Source organism: Eucyclogobius newberryi, unplaced genomic scaffold, assembly GCF_026437365.1.
Source record: "Eucyclogobius newberryi isolate DKJ021-1_F unplaced genomic scaffold, fEucNew1.0.hap1 SCAF_8, whole genome shotgun sequence".
In the NCBI taxonomy this organism is placed as follows: domain Eukaryota; kingdom Metazoa; phylum Chordata; class Actinopteri; order Gobiiformes; family Gobiidae; genus Eucyclogobius; species Eucyclogobius newberryi.
This window is the reverse complement of record NW_027316500.1, coordinates 36,596,041-36,617,177: the sequence shown is the minus strand read 5'-3', so window position 1 is coordinate 36,617,177 and position 21,137 is coordinate 36,596,041. Positions and strand designations below refer to the sequence as shown.

General features: G+C 57.2%; 3 protein-coding genes across 3 annotated transcripts in view; 2 read left to right on the top strand and 1 right to left on the bottom strand.

Moving 5' to 3' along the window:
• LOC140351444 (echinoderm microtubule-associated protein-like 4) overlaps positions 1-7,079 on the top strand; it is a 48,918-nt gene extending 41,839 nt beyond the window's left edge. The window contains exons 18-22 of the mRNA XM_072437283.1: positions 274-371; positions 765-852; positions 1,378-1,476; positions 3,309-3,439; positions 6,540-7,079. Coding sequence (XP_072293384.1) covers positions 274-371; positions 765-852; positions 1,378-1,476; positions 3,309-3,439; positions 6,540-6,842 — 719 coding nt within the window. The 3' untranslated portion in view covers positions 6,843-7,079. The remainder of the gene's footprint in view (positions 1-273; positions 372-764; positions 853-1,377; positions 1,477-3,308; positions 3,440-6,539) is intronic.
• Positions 1-21,137, bottom strand: part of LOC140350835 (cystatin-F-like) — a gene marked incomplete at its 3' end in the record, with an annotated part of 240,847 nt that overhangs the window by 108,729 nt on the left and 110,981 nt on the right. The gene's annotated exons all lie outside the window — the stretch shown is intronic.
• The window catches only part of LOC140350916 (uncharacterized), a 131,011-nt gene that overhangs the window by 9,348 nt on the left and 100,526 nt on the right, over positions 1-21,137 (top strand). The window lies entirely within an intron of this gene.

The window sequence follows — 21,137 nt, the reverse complement described above, 5'->3', positions numbered from 1 at the left end:
AAATTATATGATAAGTGCAATTATGCACGTTCTCCCATTTAGAAATTGTAGAAATTATAGAAATAATGCTTAAATCATTTCCACTGTTGTTGTTACTTTTAATGGCAGTAACTCATTTCCCATGATGCTCTGGTGTAACTCATTTCCCATGATGCTCTGGTGTAACTCATTTCCCATGATGCTCTGGTGTAACTCATTTCCCATGATGCTCTGGTCCAACTCATTTCCCATGATGCTCTGGTCCAACTCATTTCCCATGATGCTCTGTTGCAGACGGCAGCCTGTTGGCCGTTGGCTCTCACGATAACTTCATCTACTTGTACACAGTATCTGAGAATGGACGCAAGTACAGCCGCTACAACAAGTGCTCTGTGAGTACTACAAATACTGCAAATACTGTTCTGATTTTAGTACATGGGCTTCACTAAACACTTGATATTGTATGTGTAAATTAGAGCTGCTACAGACTCTAAACTCTAATCCAGGCTTTACTCTGACAGAACAGACTCTAAACTCTAATCATAGGACAGGATTAGAGTTTAGAGTCTGTTCTGTCAGAATAAAGCCTGGATTAGAGAGCGAGGACTCGATGGTGACATGGCTGAAGAGATTTAGAGACACTTTAATCTGAGAAATAATCAAAATAAACAGGAAAAGTGTGAAGATCATTTGAATCCTAAATTCGAGCCTCACTATATCTAAACATAGAGTTTATAACGTGTCTTTTGTCTCGTCATAATTGTCTCGCGTCTCGTCTGACTCAGGGACATTCAAGTTACATCACTCACTTGGACTGGTCTCCAGACAACAGCTTCATCATGTCCAACTCTGGAGACTACGAGATCCTCTACTGTAAGTGCACACGTCAAATACACCCTACTCATCCTATATATATTTATTTATATATATATATATTTTATAAATATATATAATATATATTTATATAATACATATATTATATATTCATTTATATATATATTTTATATATATAAATATATGTATTTATATATGTATATTTTATACATATAAATAATATATATATATATATATTATATGTTATATATATATATAATACATATATTATATATTCATTTATATATATATATATATATTTATATTTATATATGTATATTTTATACATATATATAATATATTCATATATATATATATATATATATATATATATATATATATATATATATTATAATATAAGCTCCTCAGAGGAGTTCAGAAGAGTTCAGAGGAGGTGTTGTTGTTGTTTTTGTGATGTTGTTGAGACATTGTTGTGTTGTTGCGTTATTGTTGCGTTGTTGTGATGGTGGTGTTGTTGTGACGTTGTATTGTGTTGTTTTTGTGACGTTGTTGTGTTGCGTTCAGGGGACGTGGTAAACGGCTGTTCTCAGATCAAGAATCGCTCCGACTGTAAAGACACTGAGTGGGCCACGTACACCTGCGTCCTGGGATTCCACGTCTTCGGTCAGTGTTACTACAAATACTACTACAAATACTACTACAAGTACTACTACAAATACTACTACATTTACTACTAAAATACTACTACAAATACTACTACAAGTACTACTACAAATACTACTACAAGTACTACTACAAATACTACTACATTTACTACTAAAATACTACTACAAATACTACTACAAGTACTACTACAAATACTACTACAAGTACTACTACAAATACTACTACATTTACTACTACAAGTACTACTACAAATACTACTACAAGTACTACTACAAGTACTACTACAAGTACTACTACAAATACTACTACAAGTACTACTACAAATACTTCTACATTTACTACTACAAATACTACTACATTTACTACTACAGTGGTAGTTTAATACTACTACTGCTGCTCTGTCACGCCCCCTGCAGCTCTGTCACGCCCTCTGCAGCTCTGTCACGCCCCCTGCTGCTCTGTCACGCCCCTCCTGCAGCTCTGTCACGCCCCTCCTGCAGCTCTGTCACGCCCCTCCTGCAGCTCTGTCACGCCCCTCCTGCAGCTCTGTCACGCCCCCTGCAGCTCTGTCACGCCCCCTGCTGCTCTGTCACGCCCCCTGCAGCTCTGTCACGCCCCTCCTGCAGCTCTGTCACGCCCTCTGCTGCTCTGTCACGCCCCCTGCAGCTCTGTCACGCCCCCTGCAGCTCTGTCACACCCCTCCTGCAGCTCTGTCACGCCCCCTGCAGCTCTGTCACGCCCCCTGCAGCTCTGTCACGCCCCCTGCAGCTCTGTCACGCCCCCTCTGTCACGCCCCCTGCAGCTCTGTCACGCCCCCTGCAGCTCTGTCACGCCCCCTGCAGCTCTGTCACGCCCTCTGCAGCTCTGTCACGCCCCCTGCAGCTCTGTCACGCCCTCCTGCAGTTCTGTCACGCCCCCTCTGTCACGCCCCCTGCAGCTCTGTCACGCCCCCTGCAGTTCTGTCACGCCCCCTGCAGCTCTGTCACGCCCCCTGCAGCTCTGTCACGCCCCCTGCAGTTTTGTCACGCCCCCTGCAGCTCTGTCACGCCCTCTGCAGCTCTGTCACGCCCCCTGCAGCTCTGTCACGCCCTCCTGCAGTTCTGTCACGCCCCCTCTGTCACGCCCCCTGCAGCTCTGTCACGCCCCCTGCAGTTCTGTCACGCCCCCTGCAGCTCTGTCACGCCCCCTGCAGCTCTGTCACGCCCCCTGCAGTTTTGTCACGCCCCCTGCAGCTCTGTCACGCCCTCTGCAGCTCTGTCACGCCCCTCCTGCAGCTCTGTCACGCCCCTCCTGAAGCTCTGTCACGCCCCCTGCAGCTCTGTCACGCCCCTCCTGCAGCTCTGTCACGCCCCCTGCAGCTCTGTCACGCCCCTCCTGCAGCTCTGTCACGCCCCCTGCAGCTCTGTCACGCCCCCTGCAGCTCTGTCACGCCCTCCTGCAGCTCTGTCACGCCCCCTGCAGCTCTGTCACGCCCCCTGCAGCTCTGTCACGCCCTCCTGCAGCTCTGTCACGCCCCCTGCAGCTCTGTCACGCCCTCTGCAGCTCTGTCACGCCCCCTGCAGCTCTGTCACGCCCTCCTGCAGCTCTGTCACGCCCTCCTGCAGCTCTGTCACGCCCCCTGCAGCTCTGTCACGCCCCCTGCAGCTCTGTCACGCCCTCCTGCAGCTCTGTCACGCCCCCTGCAGCTCTGTCACGCACCCTGCAGCTCTGTCACGCCCCCTGCAGCTCTGTCACGCCCTCCTGCAGCTCTGTCACGCCCCCTGCAGCTCTGTCACGCCCTCTGCAGCTCTGTCACGCCCCCTGCAGCTCTAACTCTGTCTTTGTTCCAGGCGTTTGGCCCGAAGGCTCCGATGGCACTGACATAAACGCTCTGGTTCGATCTCACAATCGCAGAGTCGTGGCTCTGGCTGACGACTTCTGCAAAGTTCATCTGTTCTCGTACCCGTGCTGCACCCCAAAGGTAAGAACTGAGAACCTCCTGGTTCAGATCTCAGATAGTCCTGCTCCTCTAAACTCACACTTCAGGGTGACGTTTTCTCAGTTTGTGAGAAAAACAATGATGTGGACACGTTTATAATAGCAGCAGAACGATGATCATGAGGAAAAATATCACCATCTTATGATTATCAGTAAAAAGAAAGAACATATTTATATAACAATAACTTCCTTTATTGCTGCATATTCATTCATCCATCCATTTTCCACCGCTTTGGAGGGGGGATCCCAAGGCGGGGATCCCAAGGTGTTCCCAGGCCAGCCGAGAGACATAGTCCCTCCAGCGTGTCCTGGGTCTTCCCCGGGGCCTCTTCCCAGTGAGACATGCCCGGAACACCTCCCGAGGGAGGCGCCCAGGAGGCTCCGGAACAGATGCTGGAGGAGCAGCGGCTCTACTCCGAGCTCCCCCCGTGTGGCCGAGCTCCTCCCCCTTTCTCTAAGTGAGCGCCCAGCCACCCGGCGGAGGAAACTCATTTCGACCGCTTGTATCTGTGATCTTGTTCTTTGGGTCATTAAAGCTCATGACCATAGGTGAGGTCAGAACGTAGAGTGACCGGTAAAACCAGAGCTTTGTCTTTGGACTCAGCTCCTTCTTCACCACAACAATCGATGCAGCTGCTGCATCGATCCAACTGTCAATCACACGCTCCAACTGTCAATCACACGCTCCATCCTTCACTCACTCGTGAACAAGACCCCGAGATACTTGAACTCCTCCACTTGGGGCAAGGACACCCCACCCACCTGGAGAGAACAAGGACCCTCCACCCACCTGGAGAGAACAAGGACCCTCCACCCACCTGGAGAGAACAATGACTCTCCACCCACCTGGAGAGAACAATGACTCTCCACCAACCTGGAGAGAACAATGACTCTCCACCCACCTGGAGAGAACAAGGACCCTCCACCAACCCGGAGAGGGCAAGACACCTTTTTCCAGTTGAGAACCATGACCTCTGATTTGGAGCTGATACTCATCCCAGACGCTTCCCTCTCGTCCCAGTGCAGCTGCAGGTCCAGGTTTGATGGAGACATCAGGACAACATCGTCTGTAAACAGCAGAGATGAGATCCTGTGGTCCCCAAACCGGACACCCTCCGACCCCTGACCACACCCTCTGACCCCTGATCACACCCTCTGACCCCTGACCACACCCTCTGACCCCTGACCACACCCTCTGACCCCTGACCACACCCTCTGACCCCTGACCACACCCTCCGACCCCTGACCACACCCTCCGACCCCTGACCACACCCTCTGACCCCTGACCACACCCTCCGACCCCTGACCACACCCTCCGACCCCTGACCACACCCTCTGACCCCTGACCACACCCTCCGAGCCCTGACCACACCCTCTGACCCCTGACCACACCCTTCGACCCCTGACCACACCCTCTGACCCCTGACCACACCCTCCGAGCCCTGACCACACCCTCCGAGCCCTGACCACACCCTCTGACCCCTGACCACACCCTTCGACCCCTGACCACACCCTCTGACCCCTGACCACACCCTCCGAGCCCTGACCACACCCTCTGACCCCTGACCACACCCTCCAACCCCTGACCACACCCTCTGACCCCTGACCACACCCTCCGACCCCTGACCACACCCTCTGACCCCTGACCACACCCTTCGACCCCTGACCACACCCTCCGACCCCTGACCACACTCTCTGACCCCTGACCACACCCTCCGACCCCTGACCACACCCTCTGACTGCGCCTAGAAATTCTGTCCATAAAAACTATGAACTGAACCGGTGACAAAGCGCAGCCCTGAGGAGTCCCTCATGCACTGGGATCAGGTCTGACTCACTGCAGTGACCACAGCTCCTGCTCCTGTCAGACAGGGACAGCCCTGGAGCACCCCCCAAAGGACACCCCGAAGGACACGGTCCAAAGCCTTCTCCAGATCCACAAAGCACATGTGACTGTGCAAACTCCCATGAGCCCTGGCGCCCCCTGGTGGAGAGTCTAGAGCTGTTCCAGTGTTGCACCACCAGGACCTAAACCTGCACCTCCTGAATCTGAGGTTCTATGGGTCAGATTCTCCTCCAGGACCTGGAATAGACCTTTTGGGAGGCTGAGGAGTGTGATCCCTCTGTAGGTGGGACACGCCCTCTGGTCCTCCTTCTGGAACAGAGGGACCACCACCCCGGTCTGCCAGAGACACTGTCCCCGACAGCCACGCCCTGTTCTAGAGACGTGTCGGGGACAGTCCTACAACATCCAGAGACTTTAGGTCCTCAGGATCTCATCCTGGAACCACCGAGAAGCCACCGAGGAGCCAACACCCTCAGTGACTTCAGCTCGGGTGATGAGTCGGCCCCTGAGTCCTCAGTCTCTGCTTCCTCTTCAGAAGACGTGACTGTGGGATTAAGGACGTCCTCAAAGTCCTTCCAGCGTCCCACGACCTCCCAGTCGAGGTCAGAGGTCAGCAGGTCTCCACCCGCATCATAAACAGTGTTGGTGAAGCACTGCTTCCTCCTCCCTGGCTCCTCCTCCCTGGCTCCTCCTCCCTGGCTCCTTCTCCCTGGCTCCTCCTCCCTGGCTCCTCCTCCCTGGCTCCTCCTCCCTGGCTCCTCCTCCCTGGCTCCTTCTCCCTGGCTCCTCCTCCCTGGCTCCTCCTCCCTGGCTCCTTCTCCCTGGCTCCTCCTCCATGGCTCCTCCTCCTTGGCTCCTCCCAGGCCGGGGTTTCTCTGCCACAGCTCGAGCTGCAGCTTTTAATGAATGATTATTTTTTTTTAATTATATTCATTCATTTAAAAATAAAATATATTTGTCTCAAATGGATTAAATAATATAAAAGTATGCTTATTGGCCTCATTGTAGCTCTTTTAAGCATTGTATCATGTATTAGTGAGATGATCTCCATGGTAACGCTGGGGGAGGAGCTTGAAACTTTGAGAATGTCACTTTCCTTTGGCTCACGCCCACAACAAACAGATTTATGAAGAATAAAAAGTGTGAGATTATTGCCCTGGCACCACCTGTCTCCTCCTCTCTCTCTCCCTCCCGCTCTCACCCCGCTGGTCTCACCCCGGTCTCTGTGTCTCCTCAGGCCCCCAGTCACAAGTACAGCGCCCACAGCAGTCATGTGACTAACGTGAGCTTCCTGCACAGCGACAGTCACCTGATCTCCACTGGAGGAAAAGACATGAGCATCCTGCAGTGGCGATTGGTCGAGAGCGGAACAGGCCCCGCCCCCAAGTCTTTTGCCCCGTCACCCGCCCCTCCAACAGCCAACGGGGAAACTGAGCCGGAGTTGACCCCGCCTCCCTCTGAGCTGACCCCGCCCACCTCAGACACGGTGAGTTTGAAGGACAGTCTGGAGCCGACGCCCCCTGCGACGCCCCCTTCTTAAACCCCACCCCCTCAGAACCAGAACCAGAAAGCCTCTCGTCGGGTGCCGTTAAGCTCATCTCTGCAGAACTGTGTCAAGTCCTGTGGTTTGTGAAGTGGACTGCATTTCCCAGAATGCATTGTGTACCAGCAGCCAATCGGAGCGCTGCATCCTGATCATGTGACTCGGTGAAAAGACTTGTTTTATTCACTGTTTTTATTTCTTTTCATTCTGTGTATTTTGGATTTTTAAAAACAAGTGTTTTATGTCAAACTTGTTTCTATGGAATGTCATAAAGGCTCCGCCCACCTCTGCTTTAGACCTGCTTTAGTCCTGGTTTAGACCTACTTTAGTCCTGCTTTAGTCCTGGTTTAGACCTACTTTAGTCCTGCTTTAGTCCTGCTTTAGTCCTGCTTTAGTCCTGGTTTAGTTCTGCTTTAGTCCTGGTTTAGTCCTGCTTTAGTCCTGGTTTAGTCCTGCTTTAGACCTGGTTTAGTTCTGCTTTAGTCCTGGTTTAGTCCTGGTTTAGACCTACTTTAGTCCTGCTTTAGTCCTGCTTTAGTCCTGCTTTAGTCCTGGTTTAGTTCTGCTTTAGTCCTGGTTTAGTCCTGCTTTAGTCCTGGTTTAGTCCTGCTTTAGACCTGGTTTAGTCCTACTTTAGTCCTGCTTTAGTCCTGGTTTAGTCCTGCTTTAGTCCTGACAAAACCCCATCTAAAAGTTTATTCTTCAGTCACACTAATGCTAATGCTAACGATCACTGACCACGCCCAGTTCAAACATGGCCGCCCGCGTCTGACTGTCCTACAGAGGACACTGTCCTACAGAGGACACTGAGGCTCATGCCATTTCAGTGCCGTCCATATGTCCCACAATGCACCATGAAAAGTAGTGTCCAGAGATGGTCAATGTAGACCACAAAGCACTGACTCCAGAATATGACCATCGTCCAGGACTAAAGCAGAACTAAACCAGGACTAAACCAGGACTAAAGCAGAACTAACCCAGGTCTAAAGCAGAACTAAACCAGGACTAAACCAGGACTAAACCAGGACTAAACCAGGACTAAACCAGGACTAAAGCAGAACTAAACCAGGACTAAACCAGGACTAAAGCAGAACTAACCCAGGTCTAAAGCAGAACTAAACCAGGACTAAACCAGGACTAAACCAGGACTAAACCAGGACTAAACCAGGACTAAAGCAGAACTAAACCAGGACTAAAGCAGGACTAAACCAGGACTAAACCAGGACTAAACCAGGACTAAACCAGGACTAAAGCAGAACTAAACCAGGACTAAAGCAGAACTAACCCAGGTCTAAAGCAGGACTAAACCAGGACTAAAGCAGAACTAAACCAGGACTAAACCAGGACTAAAGCAGAACTAAACCAGGACTAAAGCAGGACTAAAGTAGGACTAAACCAGGTCTAAACCAGGACTAAACCAGGACTAAAGCAGAACTAAACCAGGACTAAAGCAGGACTAAAGTAGGACTAAACCAGGACTAAACCAGGACTAAACCAGGACTAAAGCAGAACTAAACCAGGACTAAAGCAGAACTAAACCAGGACTAAAGCAGGACTAAAGCAGCACTAAACCTTTTCAGAGGGCAGAGTTAAAATCTGATGTGGGTGGCGCTTCGAGTGAATGTCCGATTGTCATTGGTCAGAGCTTTGACCATGTGACCGTGATGGGTTTCTCTAATTGGATGCTCACACGTTTACGGGTGGGCGGGGCCAGCATGTGAAAGGGGCAGGGTTTATATGTGAAGCTTTCCTGTCAAAGTCGGACTGAAAAATAAATGTTTAAGACAAACTCAGACTTGTTTGTAATTCTTGAGCGCCCCCTGTGTGTGTGTGAGAGGAAGAGCGCCCCGTGTGTGTGTGAGAGGAAGAGCGCCCCCTGTGTGTGTGAGAGGAAGAGCGCCCCCTGTGTGTGAGAGGAAGAGCGCCCCCTGTGTGTGTGTGAGAGGAAGAGCGCCCCCTGTGTGTGTGTGAGAGGAAGAGCGCCCCCTGTGTGTGTGTGAGAGGAAGAGCGCCCCCTGTGTGTGTGTGTGTGTGTGAGGAAGAGCGCCCCCTGTGTGTGTGTGAGAGGAAGAGCGCCCCCTGTGTGTGTGAGAGGAAGAGCGCCCCCTGTGTGTGTGAGAGAGGAAGAGCGCCCCCTGTGTGTGTGTGTGAGGAAGAGCGCCCCCTGTGTGTGTGTGAGAGCAAGAGCGCCCCCTGTGTGTGTGAGAGGAAGAGCGCCCCCTGTGTGTGTGAGAGGAAGAGCGCCCCCTGTGTGTGTGTGAGGAAGAGCGCCCCCTGTGTGTGTGAGGAAGAGCGCCCCCTGTGTGTGTGTGAGATGAAGAGCGCCCCCTGTGTGTGTGTGAGAGGAAGAGCGCCCCCTGTGTGTGTGTGTGAGGAAGAGCGCCCCCTGTGTGTGTGAGGAAGAGCGCCCCCTGTGTGTGTGTGAGAGGAAGAGCGCCCCCTGTGTGTGTGTGAGAGGAAGAGCGCCCCCTGTGTGTGTGTGTGAGGAAGAGCGCCCCCTGTGTGTGTGAGAGGAAGAGCACCCCCTGTGTGTGTGTGAGAGGAAGAGCGCCCCCTGTGTGTGTGAGAGGAAGAGCGCCCCCTGTGTGTGTGAGGAAGAGCGCCCCCTGTGTGTGTGTGAGGAAGAGCGCCCCCTGTGTGTGTGTGAGAGGAAGAGCGCCCCCTGTGTGTGTGTGAGGAAGAGCGCCCCCTGTGTGTGTGTGAGAGGAAGAGCGCCCCCTGTGTGTGTGAGAGGAAGAGCGCCCCCTGTGTGTGTGTGAGAGGAAGAGCGCCCCCTGTGTGTGTGTTAGAGGAAGAGCGCCCCCTGTGTGTGAGAGAGGAAGAGCGCCCCCTGTGTGTGAGAGAGGAAGAGCGCCCCCTGTGTGTGTGAGAGGAAGAGCGCCCCCTGTGTGTGTGAGAGGAAGAGCGCCCCCTGTGTGTGTGTTAGAGGAAGAGCGCCCCCTGTGTGTGTGTGTGAGGAAGAGCGCCCCCTGTGTGTGTGTGAGGAAGAGCGCCCCATGTGTGTGTGAGAGGAAGAGCGCCCGATGTGTCTGTGAGAGGAAGAGCGCCCGATGTGTGTGTGTGAGAGGAAGAGCGCCCCCTGTGTGTGTGTGTGAGGAAGAGCGCCCCCTGTGTGTGTGTGAGAGCAAGAGCGCCCCCTGTGTGTGTGAGAGGAAGAGCGCCCCCTGTGTGTGTGAGAGGAAGAGCGCCCCCTGTGTGTGTGAGAGGAAGAGCGCCCCCTGTGTGTGAGAGAGGAAGAGCGCCCCCTGTGTGTGTGAGAGGAAGAGCGCCCCCTGTGTGTGAGAGGAAGAGCGCCCCCTGTGTGTGTGAGAGGAAGAGCGCCCCCTGTGTGTGTGAGAGGAAGAGCGCCCCCTGTGTGTGTGAGAGGAAGAGCGCCCCCTGTGTGTGTGAGAGGAAGAGCGCCCCCTGTGTGTGTGTGAGAGGAAGAGCGCCCCCTGTGTGTGTGAGAGGAAGAGCGCCCCCTGTGTGTGTGTGTGTGTGAGGAAGAGCGCCCGATGTGTGTGTGAGAGGAAGAGCGCCCCCTGTGTGTGTGAGAGGAAGAGCGCCCCCTGTGTGTGTGTGTGAGGAAGAGCGCCCCCTGTGTGTGTGTGAGGAAGAGCGCCCCCTGTGTGTGTGAGGAAGAGCGCCCCCTGTGTGTGTGTGAGAGGAAGAGCGCCCCCTGTGTGTGTGTTAGAGGAAGAGCGCCCCCTGTGTGTGTGAGAGGAAGAGCGCCCCCTGTGTGTGTGTTAGAGGAAGAGCGCCCCCTGTGTGTGTGAGAGGAAGAGCGCCCCCTGTGTGTGTGTGAGAGGAAGAGCGCCCCATGTGTGTGTGAGAGGAAGAGCGCCCGATGTGTGTGAGAGGAAGAGCGCCCCCTGTGTGTGTGTGTGAGGAAGAGCGCCCCCTGTGTGTGTGTGAGAGGAAGAGCGCCCCCTGTGTGTGTGTGAGAGGAAGAGCGCCCCCTGTGTGTGTGTGTGAGGAAGAGCGCCCCCTGTGTGTGTGAGAGGAAGAGCGCCCCCTGTGTGTGTGAGAGGAAGAGCGCCCCCTGTGTGTGTGTGAGAGGAAGAGCGCCCCCTGTGTGTGTGAGAGGAAGAGCGCCCCCTGTGTGTGTGTGAGAGGAAGAGCGCCCCCTTTGTGTGTGAGAGGAAGAGCGCCCCCTGTGTGTGTGTGAGAGGAAGAGCGCCCCCTGTGTGTGTGAGAGGAAGAGCGCCCCCTGTGTGTGTGAGAGGAAGAGCGCCCGATGTGTGTCTGAGAGGAAGAGCGCCCCCTGTGTGTGTGTGAGAGGAAGAGCGCCCCCTGTGTGTGTGAGAGGAAGAGCGCCCCCTGTGTGTTTGTGAGGAAGAGCGCCCCCTGTGTGTGTGTGAGAGGAAGAGCGCCCCCTGTTTGTGTGAGTGAGGAAGAGCGCCCCCTGTGTGTGTGTGAGAGGAAGAGCGCCCCCTGTGTGTGTGAGAGGAAGAGCGCCCCCTGTGTGTGTGTGAGAGGAAGAGCGCCCCCTGTGTGTGTGTGAGGAAGAGCGCCCCCTGTGTGTGTGTGAGAGGAAGAGCGCCCCCTGTGTGTGTGTGTGAGGAAGAGCGCCCCCTGTGTGTGTGTGAGGAAGAGCGCCCCCTGTGTGTGTGTGAGAGAAAGAGCGCCCGATGTGTCTGTGAGAGGAAGAGCGCCCCCTGTGTGTGTGTGAGGAAGAGCGCCCCCTGTGTGTGCGCCCGATGTGTGTGTGTGTGAGGAAGAGCGCCCCCTGTGTGTGAGAGAAGAAGAGCGCCCCAGTGTGTGTGAGAGGAAGAGTGCCCGATGTGTGTGTGAGAGGAAGAGCGCCCCCTGTGTGTGTGTGAGAGGAAGAGCGCCCCCTGTGTGTGTGTGAGAGGAAGAGCACCCGATGTGTGTGTGAGAGGAAGAGCGCCCGATGTGTGTGTGAGAGGAAGAGCGCCCCCTGTGTGTGAGAGGAAGAGCGCCCGATGTGTGTGTGAGAGGAAGAGCGCCCCCTGTGTGTGTGAGAGGAAGAGCGCCCCCTGTGTGTGTGAGAGGAAGAGCGCCCCCTGTGTGTGTGTGAGAGGAAGAGCGCCCCCTGTGTGTGTGTGAGAGGAAGAGCGCCCCCTGTGTGTGTGAGAGGAAGAGCGCCCCCTGTGTGTGTGAGTGAGGAAGAGCGCCCCCTGTGTGTGTGTGAGAGGAAGAGCGCCCCCTGTGTGTGTGTGAGAGGAAGAGCGCCCCCTGTGTGTGTGAGTGAGGAAGAGCGCCCCCTGTGTATGTGTGAGAGGAAGAGCGCCCCCTGTGTGTGTGAGTGAGGAAGAGCGCCCCCTGTGTGTGTGTGAGAGGAAGAGCGCCCCCTGTGTGTGTGAGAGGAAGAGCGCCCCCTGTGTGTGAGAGGAAGAGCGCCCCCTGTGTGTGTGAGAGGAAGAGCGCCCCCTGTGTGTGTGAGAGGAAGAGCGCCCCCTGTGTGTGAGTGGAAGAGCGCCCCCTGTGTGTGAGAGGAAGAGCGCCCCCTGTGTGTGTGTGAGAGGAAGAGCACCCCCTGTGTGTGTGTGAGAAGAAGAGCGCCCCCTGTGTGTGTGTGAGAGGAAGAGCGCCCCCTGTGTGTGTGTGAGGAAGAGCGCCCCCTGTGTGTGTGAGAGGAAGAGCGCCCCCTGTGTGTGTGTGAGAGGAAGAGCGCCCCCTGTGTGCGTGTGAGGAAGAGCGCCCCCTGTGTCCGTGAGAGGAAGAGCGCCCCCTGTGTGTGTGTGTGAGGAAGAGCGCCCCCTGTGTGTGTGAGAGGAAGAGCGCCCCCTGTGTGAGTGAGAGAGGAAGAGCGCCCCCTGTGTGTGTGAGAGGAAGAGCGCCCCCTGTGTGTGTGTGAGAGGAAGAGCGCCCCCTGTGTGTGTGAGAGGAAGAGCGCCCCCTGTGTGTGTGAGAGAGGAAGAGCGCCCCCTGTGTGTGTGTGAGAGGAAGAGCGCCCCCTGTGTGTGTGAGGAAGAGCGCCCCCTGTGTGTGTGTGTGTGAGGAAGAGCGCCCCCTGTGTGTGTGAGGAAGAGCGCCCCCTGTGTGTGTGTGAGATGAAGAGCGCCCCCTGTGTGTGTGTGAGAGGAAGAGCGCCCCCTGTGTGTGTGAGAGGAAGAGCGCCCCCTGTGTGGGAGAGGAAGAGCGCCCCCTGTGTGTGTGTGAGAGGAAGAGCGCCCCCTGTGTGTGTGTGAGAGGAAGAGCGCCCCCTGTGTGTGTGTGAGAGGAAGAGCGCCCCCTGTGTGTGTGTGAGAGGAAGAGCGCCCCCTGTGTGTGTGTGTGTGTGTGAGGAAGAGCGCCCCCTGTGTGTGTGTGAGAGGAAGAGCGCCCCCTGTGTGTGTGAGAGGAAGAGCGCCCCCTGTGTGTGTGAGAGAGGAAGAGCGCCCCCTGTGTGTGTGAGGAAGAGCGCCCCCTGTGTGTGTGTGTGTGTGAGGAAGAGCGCCCCCTGTGTGTGTGAGGAAGAGCGCCCCCTGTGTGTGTGTGAGATGAAGAGCGCCCCCTGTGTGTGTGTGAGAGGAAGAGCGCCCCCTGTGTGTGTGTGAGAGGAAGAGCGCCCCCTGTGTGTGTGTGAGAGGAAGAGCGCCCCCTGTGTGTGTGTGAGAGGAAGAGCGCCCCCTGTGTGTGTGTGAGAGGAAGAGCGCCCCCTGTGTGTGTGTGAGATGAAGAGCGCCCCCTGTGTGTGTGTGAGAGGAAGAGCGCCCCCTGTGTGTGTGTGAGAGGAAGAGCGCCCCCTGTGTGTGTGTGTGAGGAAGAGCGCCCCCTGTGTGTGTGTGAGAGGAAGAGCGCCCCCTGTGTGTGTGTGTGAGGAAGAGCGCCCCCTGTGTGTGTGAGAGGAAGAGCACCCCCTGTGTGTGTGTGAGAGGAAGAGCGCCCCCTGTGTGTGTGAGAGGAAGAGCGCCCCCTGTGTGTGTGAGGAAGAGCGCCCCCTGTGTGTGTGTGAGGAAGAGCGCCCCCTGTGTGTGTGTGAGAGGAAGAGCGCCCCCTGTGTGTGTGTGAGGAAGAGCGCCCCCTGTGTGTGTGTGAGAGGAAGAGCGCCCCCTGTGTGTGTGAGAGAGGAAGAGCGCCCCCTGTGTGTGTGTGAGAGGAAGAGCGCCCCCTGTGTGTGTGTGAGAGGAAGAGCGCCCCCTGTGTGTGTGTGAGAGGAAGAGCGCCCCCTGTGTGTGTGTGTCAGGAAGAGCGCCCCCTGTGTGTGTGTGTGTGTGAGGAAGAGCGCCCCCTGTGTGTGTGTGTGTGTGAGGAAGAGCGCCCCCTGTGTGTGTGAGAGGAAGAGCGCCCCCTGTGTGTGTGAGAGGAAGAGCGCCCCCTGTGTGTGTGAGAGGAAGAGCGCCCCCTGTGTGTGTATGAGAGGAAGAGCGCCCCCTGTGTGTGTGAGAGGAAGAGCGCCCCCTGTGTGTGTGTGAGAGAGGAAGAGCGCCCCCTGTGTGTGTGTGTGAGAGGAAGAGCGCCCCCTGTGTGTGTGAGAGGAAGAGCGCCCCCTGTGTGTGTGTGTGTGTGAGGAAGAGCGCCCGATGTGTGTGTGAGAGGAAGAGCGCCCGATGTGTGTGTGTGAGAGGAAGAGCGCCCCCTGTGTGTGTGAGAGAGGAAGAGCGCCCCCTGTGTGTGTGTGTGTGAGGAAGAGCGCCCCCTGTGTGTGTGAGAGGAAGAGCGCCCCCTGTGTGTGTGTGTGAGGAAGAGCGCCCCCTGTGTGTGTGTGAGGAAGAGCGCCCCCTGTGTGTGTGAGGAAGAGCGCCCCCTGTGTGTGTGTGAGAGGAAGAGCGCCCCCTGTGTGTGTGTTAGAGGAAGAGCGCCCCCTGTGTGTGTGAGAGGAAGAGCGCCCCCTGTGTGTGTGTTAGAGGAAGAGCGCCCCCTGTGTGTGTGAGAGGAAGAGCGCCCCCTGTGTGTGTGTGAGAGGAAGAGCGCCCCATGTGTGTGTGAGAGGAAGAGCGCCCGATGTGTGTGTGTGAGAGGAAGAGCGCCCCCTGTGTGTGTGTGTGTGAGGAAGAGCGCCCCCTGTGTGTGTGTGAGAGGAAGAGCGCCCCCTGTGTGTGTGTGAGAGGAAGAGCGCCCCCTGTGTGTGTGTGTGAGGAAGAGCGCCCCCTGTGTGTGTGTTAGAGGAAGAGCGCCCCCTGTGTGTGTGTTAGAGGAAGAGCGCCCCCTGTGTGTGTGAGAGGAAGAGTGCCCCCTGTGTGTGTGAGAGGAAGAGCGCCCCCTGTGTGTGTGTGAGAGGAAGAGCGCCCCCTGTGTGTGTGAGAGGAAGAGCGCCCCCTGTGTGTGTGTGAGAGGAAGAGCGCCCCCTTTGTGTGTGAGAGGAAGAGCGCCCCCTGTGTGTGTGTGAGAGGAAGAGCGCCCCCTGTGTGTGTGAGAGGAAGAGCGCCCCCTGTGTGTGTGAGAGGAAGAGCGCCCGATGTGTGTCTGAGAGGAAGAGCGCCCCCTGTGTGTGTGTGAGAGGAAGAGCGCCCCCTGTGTGTGTGAGAGGAAGAGCGCCCCCTGTGTGTTTGTGAGGAAGAGCGCCCCCTGTGTGTGTGTGAGAGGAAGAGCACCCCCTGTTTGTGTGAGTGAGGAAGAGCGCCCCCTGTGTGTGTGTGAGAGGAAGAGCGCCCCCTGTGTGTGTGAGAGGAAGAGCGCCCCCTGTGTGTGTGTGAGAGGAAGAGCACCCCCTGTTTGTGTGAGAGGAAGAGCGCCCCCTGTGTGTGTGTGAGAGGAAGAGCGCCCCCTGTGTGTGTGTGAGGAAGAGCGCCCCCTGTGTGTGTGTGAGAGGAAGAGCGCCCCCTGTGTGTGTGTGTGAGGAAGAGCGCCCCCTGTGTGTGTGTGAGGAAGAGCGCCCCCTGTGTGTGTGAGAGAGGAAGAGCGCCCCCTGTGTGTGAGAGAGGAAGAGCGCCCCCTGTGTGTGTGTGAGAGGAAGAGCGCCCGATGTGTGTGTGAGAGGAAGAGCGCCCCCTGTGTGTGTGAGGAAGAGCGCCCCCTGTGTGCGAGAGAGGAAGAGCGCCCCCTGTGTGTGTGTGTGAGGAAGAGCGCCCCCTGTGTGTGTGTGTGTGAGGAAGAGCGCCCCCTGTGTGAGTGAGAGGAAGAGCGCCCCCTGTGTGTGTGTGAGAGGAAGAGCGCCCCCTGTGTGTTAGAGAGGAAGAGCGCCCCCTGTGTGAGTGAGAGGAAGAGCGCCCCCTGTGTGTGTGTTAGAGGAAGAGCGCCCCCTGTGTGTGTGTGAGAGGAAGAGCGCCCCCTGTGTGTGTGTGAGAGGAAGAGCGCCCCCTGTGTGTGTGTGAGAGGAAGAGCGCCCCCTGTGTGTTAGAGAGGAAGAGCGCCCCCTGTGTGTGTGAGAGGAAGAGCGCCCCCTGTGTGTGTGTGAGAGGAAGAGCGCCCCCTGTGTGTGTGTGAGAGGAAGAGCGCCCCCTGTGTGTTAGAGAGGAAGAGTGCCCCCTGTGTGTGTTAGAGAGGAAGAGCGCCCCCTGTGTGTGAGAGAGGAAGAGCGCCCGATGTGTGTGTGAGAGGAAGAGTGCCCCATGTGTGTGTGAGAGGAAGAGTGCCCCATGTGTGTGTGAGAGAAAGAGCGCCCGATGTGTCTGTGAGAGGAAGAGCGCCCCCTGTGTGTGTGTGAGGAAGAGCGCCCCCTGTGTGTGCGCCCGATGTGTGTGTGTGTGAGAGAAGAAGAGCGCCCCAGTGTGTGTGAGAGGAAGAGTGCCCGATGTGTGTGTGAGAGGAAGAGCGCCCCCTGTGTGTGTGTGAGGAAGAGCGCCCGATGTGTGTGTGAGAGGAAGAGTGCCCCATGTGTGTGTGAGAGAAAGAGCGCCCGATGTGTCTGTGAGAGGAAGAGCGCCCCCTGTGTGTGTATGAGAGGAAGAGCGCCCCCTGTGTGTGCGCCCGATGTGTGTGTGTGTGAGAGAAGAAGAGCGCCCCAGTGTGTGTGAGAGGAAGAGTGCCCGATGTGTGTGTGAGAGGAAGAGCGCCCCCTGTGTGTGTGTGAGAGGAAGAGCGCCCCCTGTGTGTGTGTGAGAGGAAGAGCGCCCGATGTGTGTGAGAGGAAGAGCGCCCCCGTGTGTGTGTGAGGAAGAGCGCCCCCTGTGTGTGAGAGAAGAAGAGCGCCCCGGTGTGTGTGAGAGGAAGAGCGCCCCCTGTGTGTGTGAGAGGAAGAGCACCCGATGTGTGTGTGAGAGGAAGAGCGCCCGATGTGTGTGTGAGAGGAAGAGCGTCCCCTGTGTGTGAGAGGAAGAGCGCCCGATGTGTGTGTGAGAGGAAGAGCGCCCCCTGTGTGTGTGAGAGGAAGAGCGCCCCCTGTGTGTGTGAGAGGAAGAGCGCCCCCTGTGTGTGTGTGAGAGGAAGAGCGCCCCCTGTGTGTGTGTGAGAGGAAGAGCGCCCCCTGTGTGTGTGAGAGGAAGAGCGCCCCCTGTGTGTGTGAGAGGAAGAGCGCCCCCTGTGTGTGTGAGTGAGGAAGAGCGCCCCCTGTGTGTGTGTGAGAGGAAGAGCGCCCCCTGTGTGTGTGAGTGAGGAAGAGCGCCCCCTGTGTGTGTGTGAGAGGAAGAGCGCCCCCTGTGTGTGTGAGTGAGGAAGAGCGCCCCCTGTGTGTGTGTGAGAGGAAGAGCGCCCCCTGTGTGTGTGAGAGGAAGAGCGCCCCCTGTGTGTGAGAGGAAGAGCGCCCCCTGTGTGTGTGAGAGGAAGAGCGCCCCCTGTGTGTGAGTGGAAGAGCGCCCCCTGTGTGTGAGAGGAAGAGCGCCCCCTGTGTGTGTGTGAGAGGAAGAGCACCCCCTGTGTGTGTGTGAGAGGAAGAGCGCCCCCTGTGTGTGTGTGAGAGGAAGAGCGCCCCCTGTGTGTGTGTGAGGAAGAGCGCCCCCTGTGTGTGTGAGAGGAAGAGCGCCCCCTGTGTGTGTGTGAGAGGAAGAGCGCCCCCTGTGTGCGTGTGAGGAAGAGCGCCCCCTGTGTGCGTGAGAGGAAGAGCGCCCCCTGTGTGTGTGTGTGAGGAAGAGCGCCCCCTGTGTGTGTGAGAGGAAGAGCGCCCCCTGTGTGAGTGAGAGAGGAAGAGCGCCCCCTGTGTGTGTGTGAGAGGAAGAGCGCCCCCTGTGTGTGTGAGAGGAAGAGCGCCCCCTGTGTGTGTGTGAGAGGAAGAGCGCCCCCTGTGTGTGTGAGAGGAAGAGCGCCCCCTGTGTGTGTGAGAGAGGAAGAGCGCCCCCTGTGTGTGTGAGAGGAAGAGCGCCCCCTGTGTGTGAGCGAGGAAGAGCGCCCCCTGTGTGTGTGAGAGGAAGAGCGCCCCCTGTGTGTGTGTGAGAGGAAGAGCGCCCCCTGTGTCTGTGAGAGGAAGAGCGCCCCCTGTGTGTGTGCGAGAGGAAGAGCGCCCCCTGTGTGTGTGAGAGGAAGAGCGCCCCCTGTTTGTGTGTGAGAGGAAGAGCGCCCCCTGTGTGTGTGTGAGAGGAAGAGCGCCCCCTGTGTGTGTGAGAGGAAGAGAGCCCCCTGTGTGTGTGAGAGGAAGAGCGCCCCCTGTGTCTGTGAGAGGAAGAGCGCCCCCTGTGTGTGTGAGAGGAAGAGAGCCCCCTGTGTGTGTGAGAGGAAGAGCGCCCCCTGTGTCTGTGAGAGGAAGAGCGCCCCCTGTGTGTGTGTGAGGAAGAGCGCCCCCTCTGTGTGTGTGAAAGAGCGCCCCCTGTGTGTGTGTGAGAGGAAGAGCGCCCCCTGTGTGTGTGTGAGAGGAAGAGCGCCCCCTGTGTGTGAGAGAGGAAGAGCGCCCCCTGTGTGTGAGAGAGGAAGAGCGCCCCCTGTGTGTGAGAGGAAGAGCGCCCCCGTGTGTAAGAGGAAGAGCGCCCCCGTGTGTGTGAGAGGAAGAGCGCCCCCTGTGTGTGTGTGAGAGGAAGAGCGCCCCCTGTGTGTGAGAGAGGAAGAGCGCCCCCTGTGTGTAAGAGGAAGAGCGCCCCCGTGTGTGTGAGAGGAAGAGCGCCCCCTGTGTGTGTGAGAGGAAGGGCGCCCCCTGTGTGTGAGAGAGGAAGAGCGCCCCGTGTGTGTGAGAGGAAGAGCGCCCCCTGTGTGTGTGTGAGAGGAAGAGCGCCCCCTGTGTGTGTGAGAGGAAGGGCGCCCGATGTGTGTGTGAGAGGAAGAGCGCCCGATGTGTGTGTGTGAGGAAGAGCGCCCGATGTGTGTGTGAGAGGAAGAGCGCCCCTGTGTGTGTGTGAGAGGAAGAGCGCCCCCTGTGTGTGTGTGAGGAAGAGCGCCCGATGTGTGTGTGAGAGGAAGAGCGCCCCTGTGTGTGTGTGAGAGGAAGAGCGCCCCCTGTGTGTGTGTGAGGAAGAGCGCCCCTGTGTGTGTGTGAGGAAGAGCTCCCGATGTGTGTGTGAGAGGAAGAGCGCCCGATGTGTGTGTGAGAGGAAGAGCGCCCCCTGTGTGTGTGTGAGGAAGAGCGCCCCCTGTGTGTGTGAGAGGAAGAGCGCCCGATGTGTGTGTGTGAGAGGAAGGGCGCCCGATGTGTGTGTGAGAGGAAGAGCGCCCCCTGTGTGTGTGTGTGAGGAAGAGCGCCCCCTGTGTGTGTGAGAGGAAGAGCGCCCCCTGTGTGTGTGAGAGAGGAAGAGCGCCCCCTGTGTGTGTGTGAGAGGAAGAGCGCCCCCTGTGTGTGTGTGAGAGGAAGAGCGCCCCCTGTGTGTGTGTGAGAGGAAGAGCGCCCCCTGTGTGTGTGTGAGAGGAAGAGCGCCCCCTGTGTGTGTGAGAGGAAGAGCGCCCCCTGTGTGTTTGTGTGAGGAAGAGCGCCCCCTGTGTGTGTGTGTGAGAGGAAGAGCGCCCCCTGTGTGTGAGAGGAAGAGTGCCCCCGTGTGTGTGTGAGGAAGAGCGCCCCCTGTGTGTGTGTGAGGAAGAGCGCCCCCTGTGTGTGTGTGAGGAAGAGCGCCCCCTGTGTGTGTGTGAGAGGAAGAGCGCCCCCTGTGTGTGTGAGAGGAAGAGCGCCCCCTGTGTGTGTGAGGAAGAGCGCCCCCTGTGTGTGTGAGAGGAAGAGCGCCCCCTGTGTGTGTGAGAGAGGAAGAGCGCCCCCTGTGTGTGTGTGAGGAAGAGCGCCCCCTGTGTGTGTGAGAGGAAGAGCGCCCCCTGTGTGTGTGTGAGAGGAAGAGCGCCCGATGTGTGTGTGAGAGGAAGAGCGCCCCCTGTGTGTGTGAGAGGAAGAGCGCCCCCTGTGTGTGTGAGAGGAAGAGCGCCCCCTGTGTGTGTGAGAGGAAGAGCGCCCCCTGTGTGTGTGTGAGAGGAAGAGCGCCCGATGTGTGTGTGAGAGGAAGAGCGCCCCCTGTGTGTGTGAGAGGAAGAGCGCCCCCTGTGTGTGTGAGAGGAAGAGCGCCCCCTGTGTGTGTGTGAGAGGAAGAGCGCCCCCTGTGTGTGTGTGAGGAAGAGCGCCCCTTGTGTGTGTGTGAGAGGAAGAGCGCCCCCTGTGTGTGTGTGAGAGGAAGAGCGCCCCCTGTGTGTGTGAGAGGAAGAGCGCCCCCTGTGTGTGTGAGAGGAAGAGCGCCCCCTGTGTGTGTGTGAGAGGAAGAGCGCCCCCTGTGTGTGTGAGAGGAACAGCGCCCGATGTGTGTGTGTGAGAGGAAGAGCGCCCCCTGTGTGTGAGCGAGGAAGAGCGCCCCCTGTGTGTGAGCGAGGAAGAGCGCCCCCTGTGTGTGTGAGAGGAAGAGCGCCCCCTGTGTCTGTGAGAGGAAGAGCGCCCCCTGTGTGTGAGCGAGGAAGAGCGCCCCCTGTTTGTGTGTGAGAGGAACAGCGCCCCCTGTGTCTGTGAGAGGAAGAGTGCCCCCTGTGTGTGTGTGAGAGGAAGAGCGCCCCCTGTGTGTGTGAGAGGAAGAGCGCCCCCTGTGTGTGTGTGTGAGAGGAAGAGCGCCCCCTGTGTGTGTGTGAGAGGAAGAGCGCCCCCTGTGTGTGTGTGAGAGGAAGAGCGCCCCCTGTGTGTGTGAGAGGAAGAGCGCCCCCTGTGTGTGTGTGAGAGGAAGAGCGCCCCCTGTGTGTGAGAGCAAGAGCGCCCCCTGTGTGTGTGTGTGAGGAAGAGCGCCCGATGTGTGTCTGAGAGGAAGAGCGCCCCCTGTGTGTGAGAGAGGAAGAGCGCCCCCTGTGTGTGAGAGGAAGAGCGCCCGCTGTGTGTGTGTGAGAGCAAGAGCATCCCTGTGTGTGTGTGAGAGGAAGAGCGCCCCCTGTGTGTGTGAGAGGAAGAGCGCCCCCTGTGTGTGAGAGGAAGAGCGCCCCCTGTGTGTGAGAGGAAGAGCGCCCCCGTGTGTGTGTGAGGAAGAGCGCCCCCTGTGAGTGAGAGAAGAGCGCCCCAGTGTGTGTGAGAGGAAGAGTGCCCGATGTGTGTGTGAGAGGAAGAGCGCCCCCTGTGTGTGTGTGAGAGGAAGAGCGCCCCCTGTGTGTGTGTGAGAGGAAGAGCGCCCGATGTGTGTG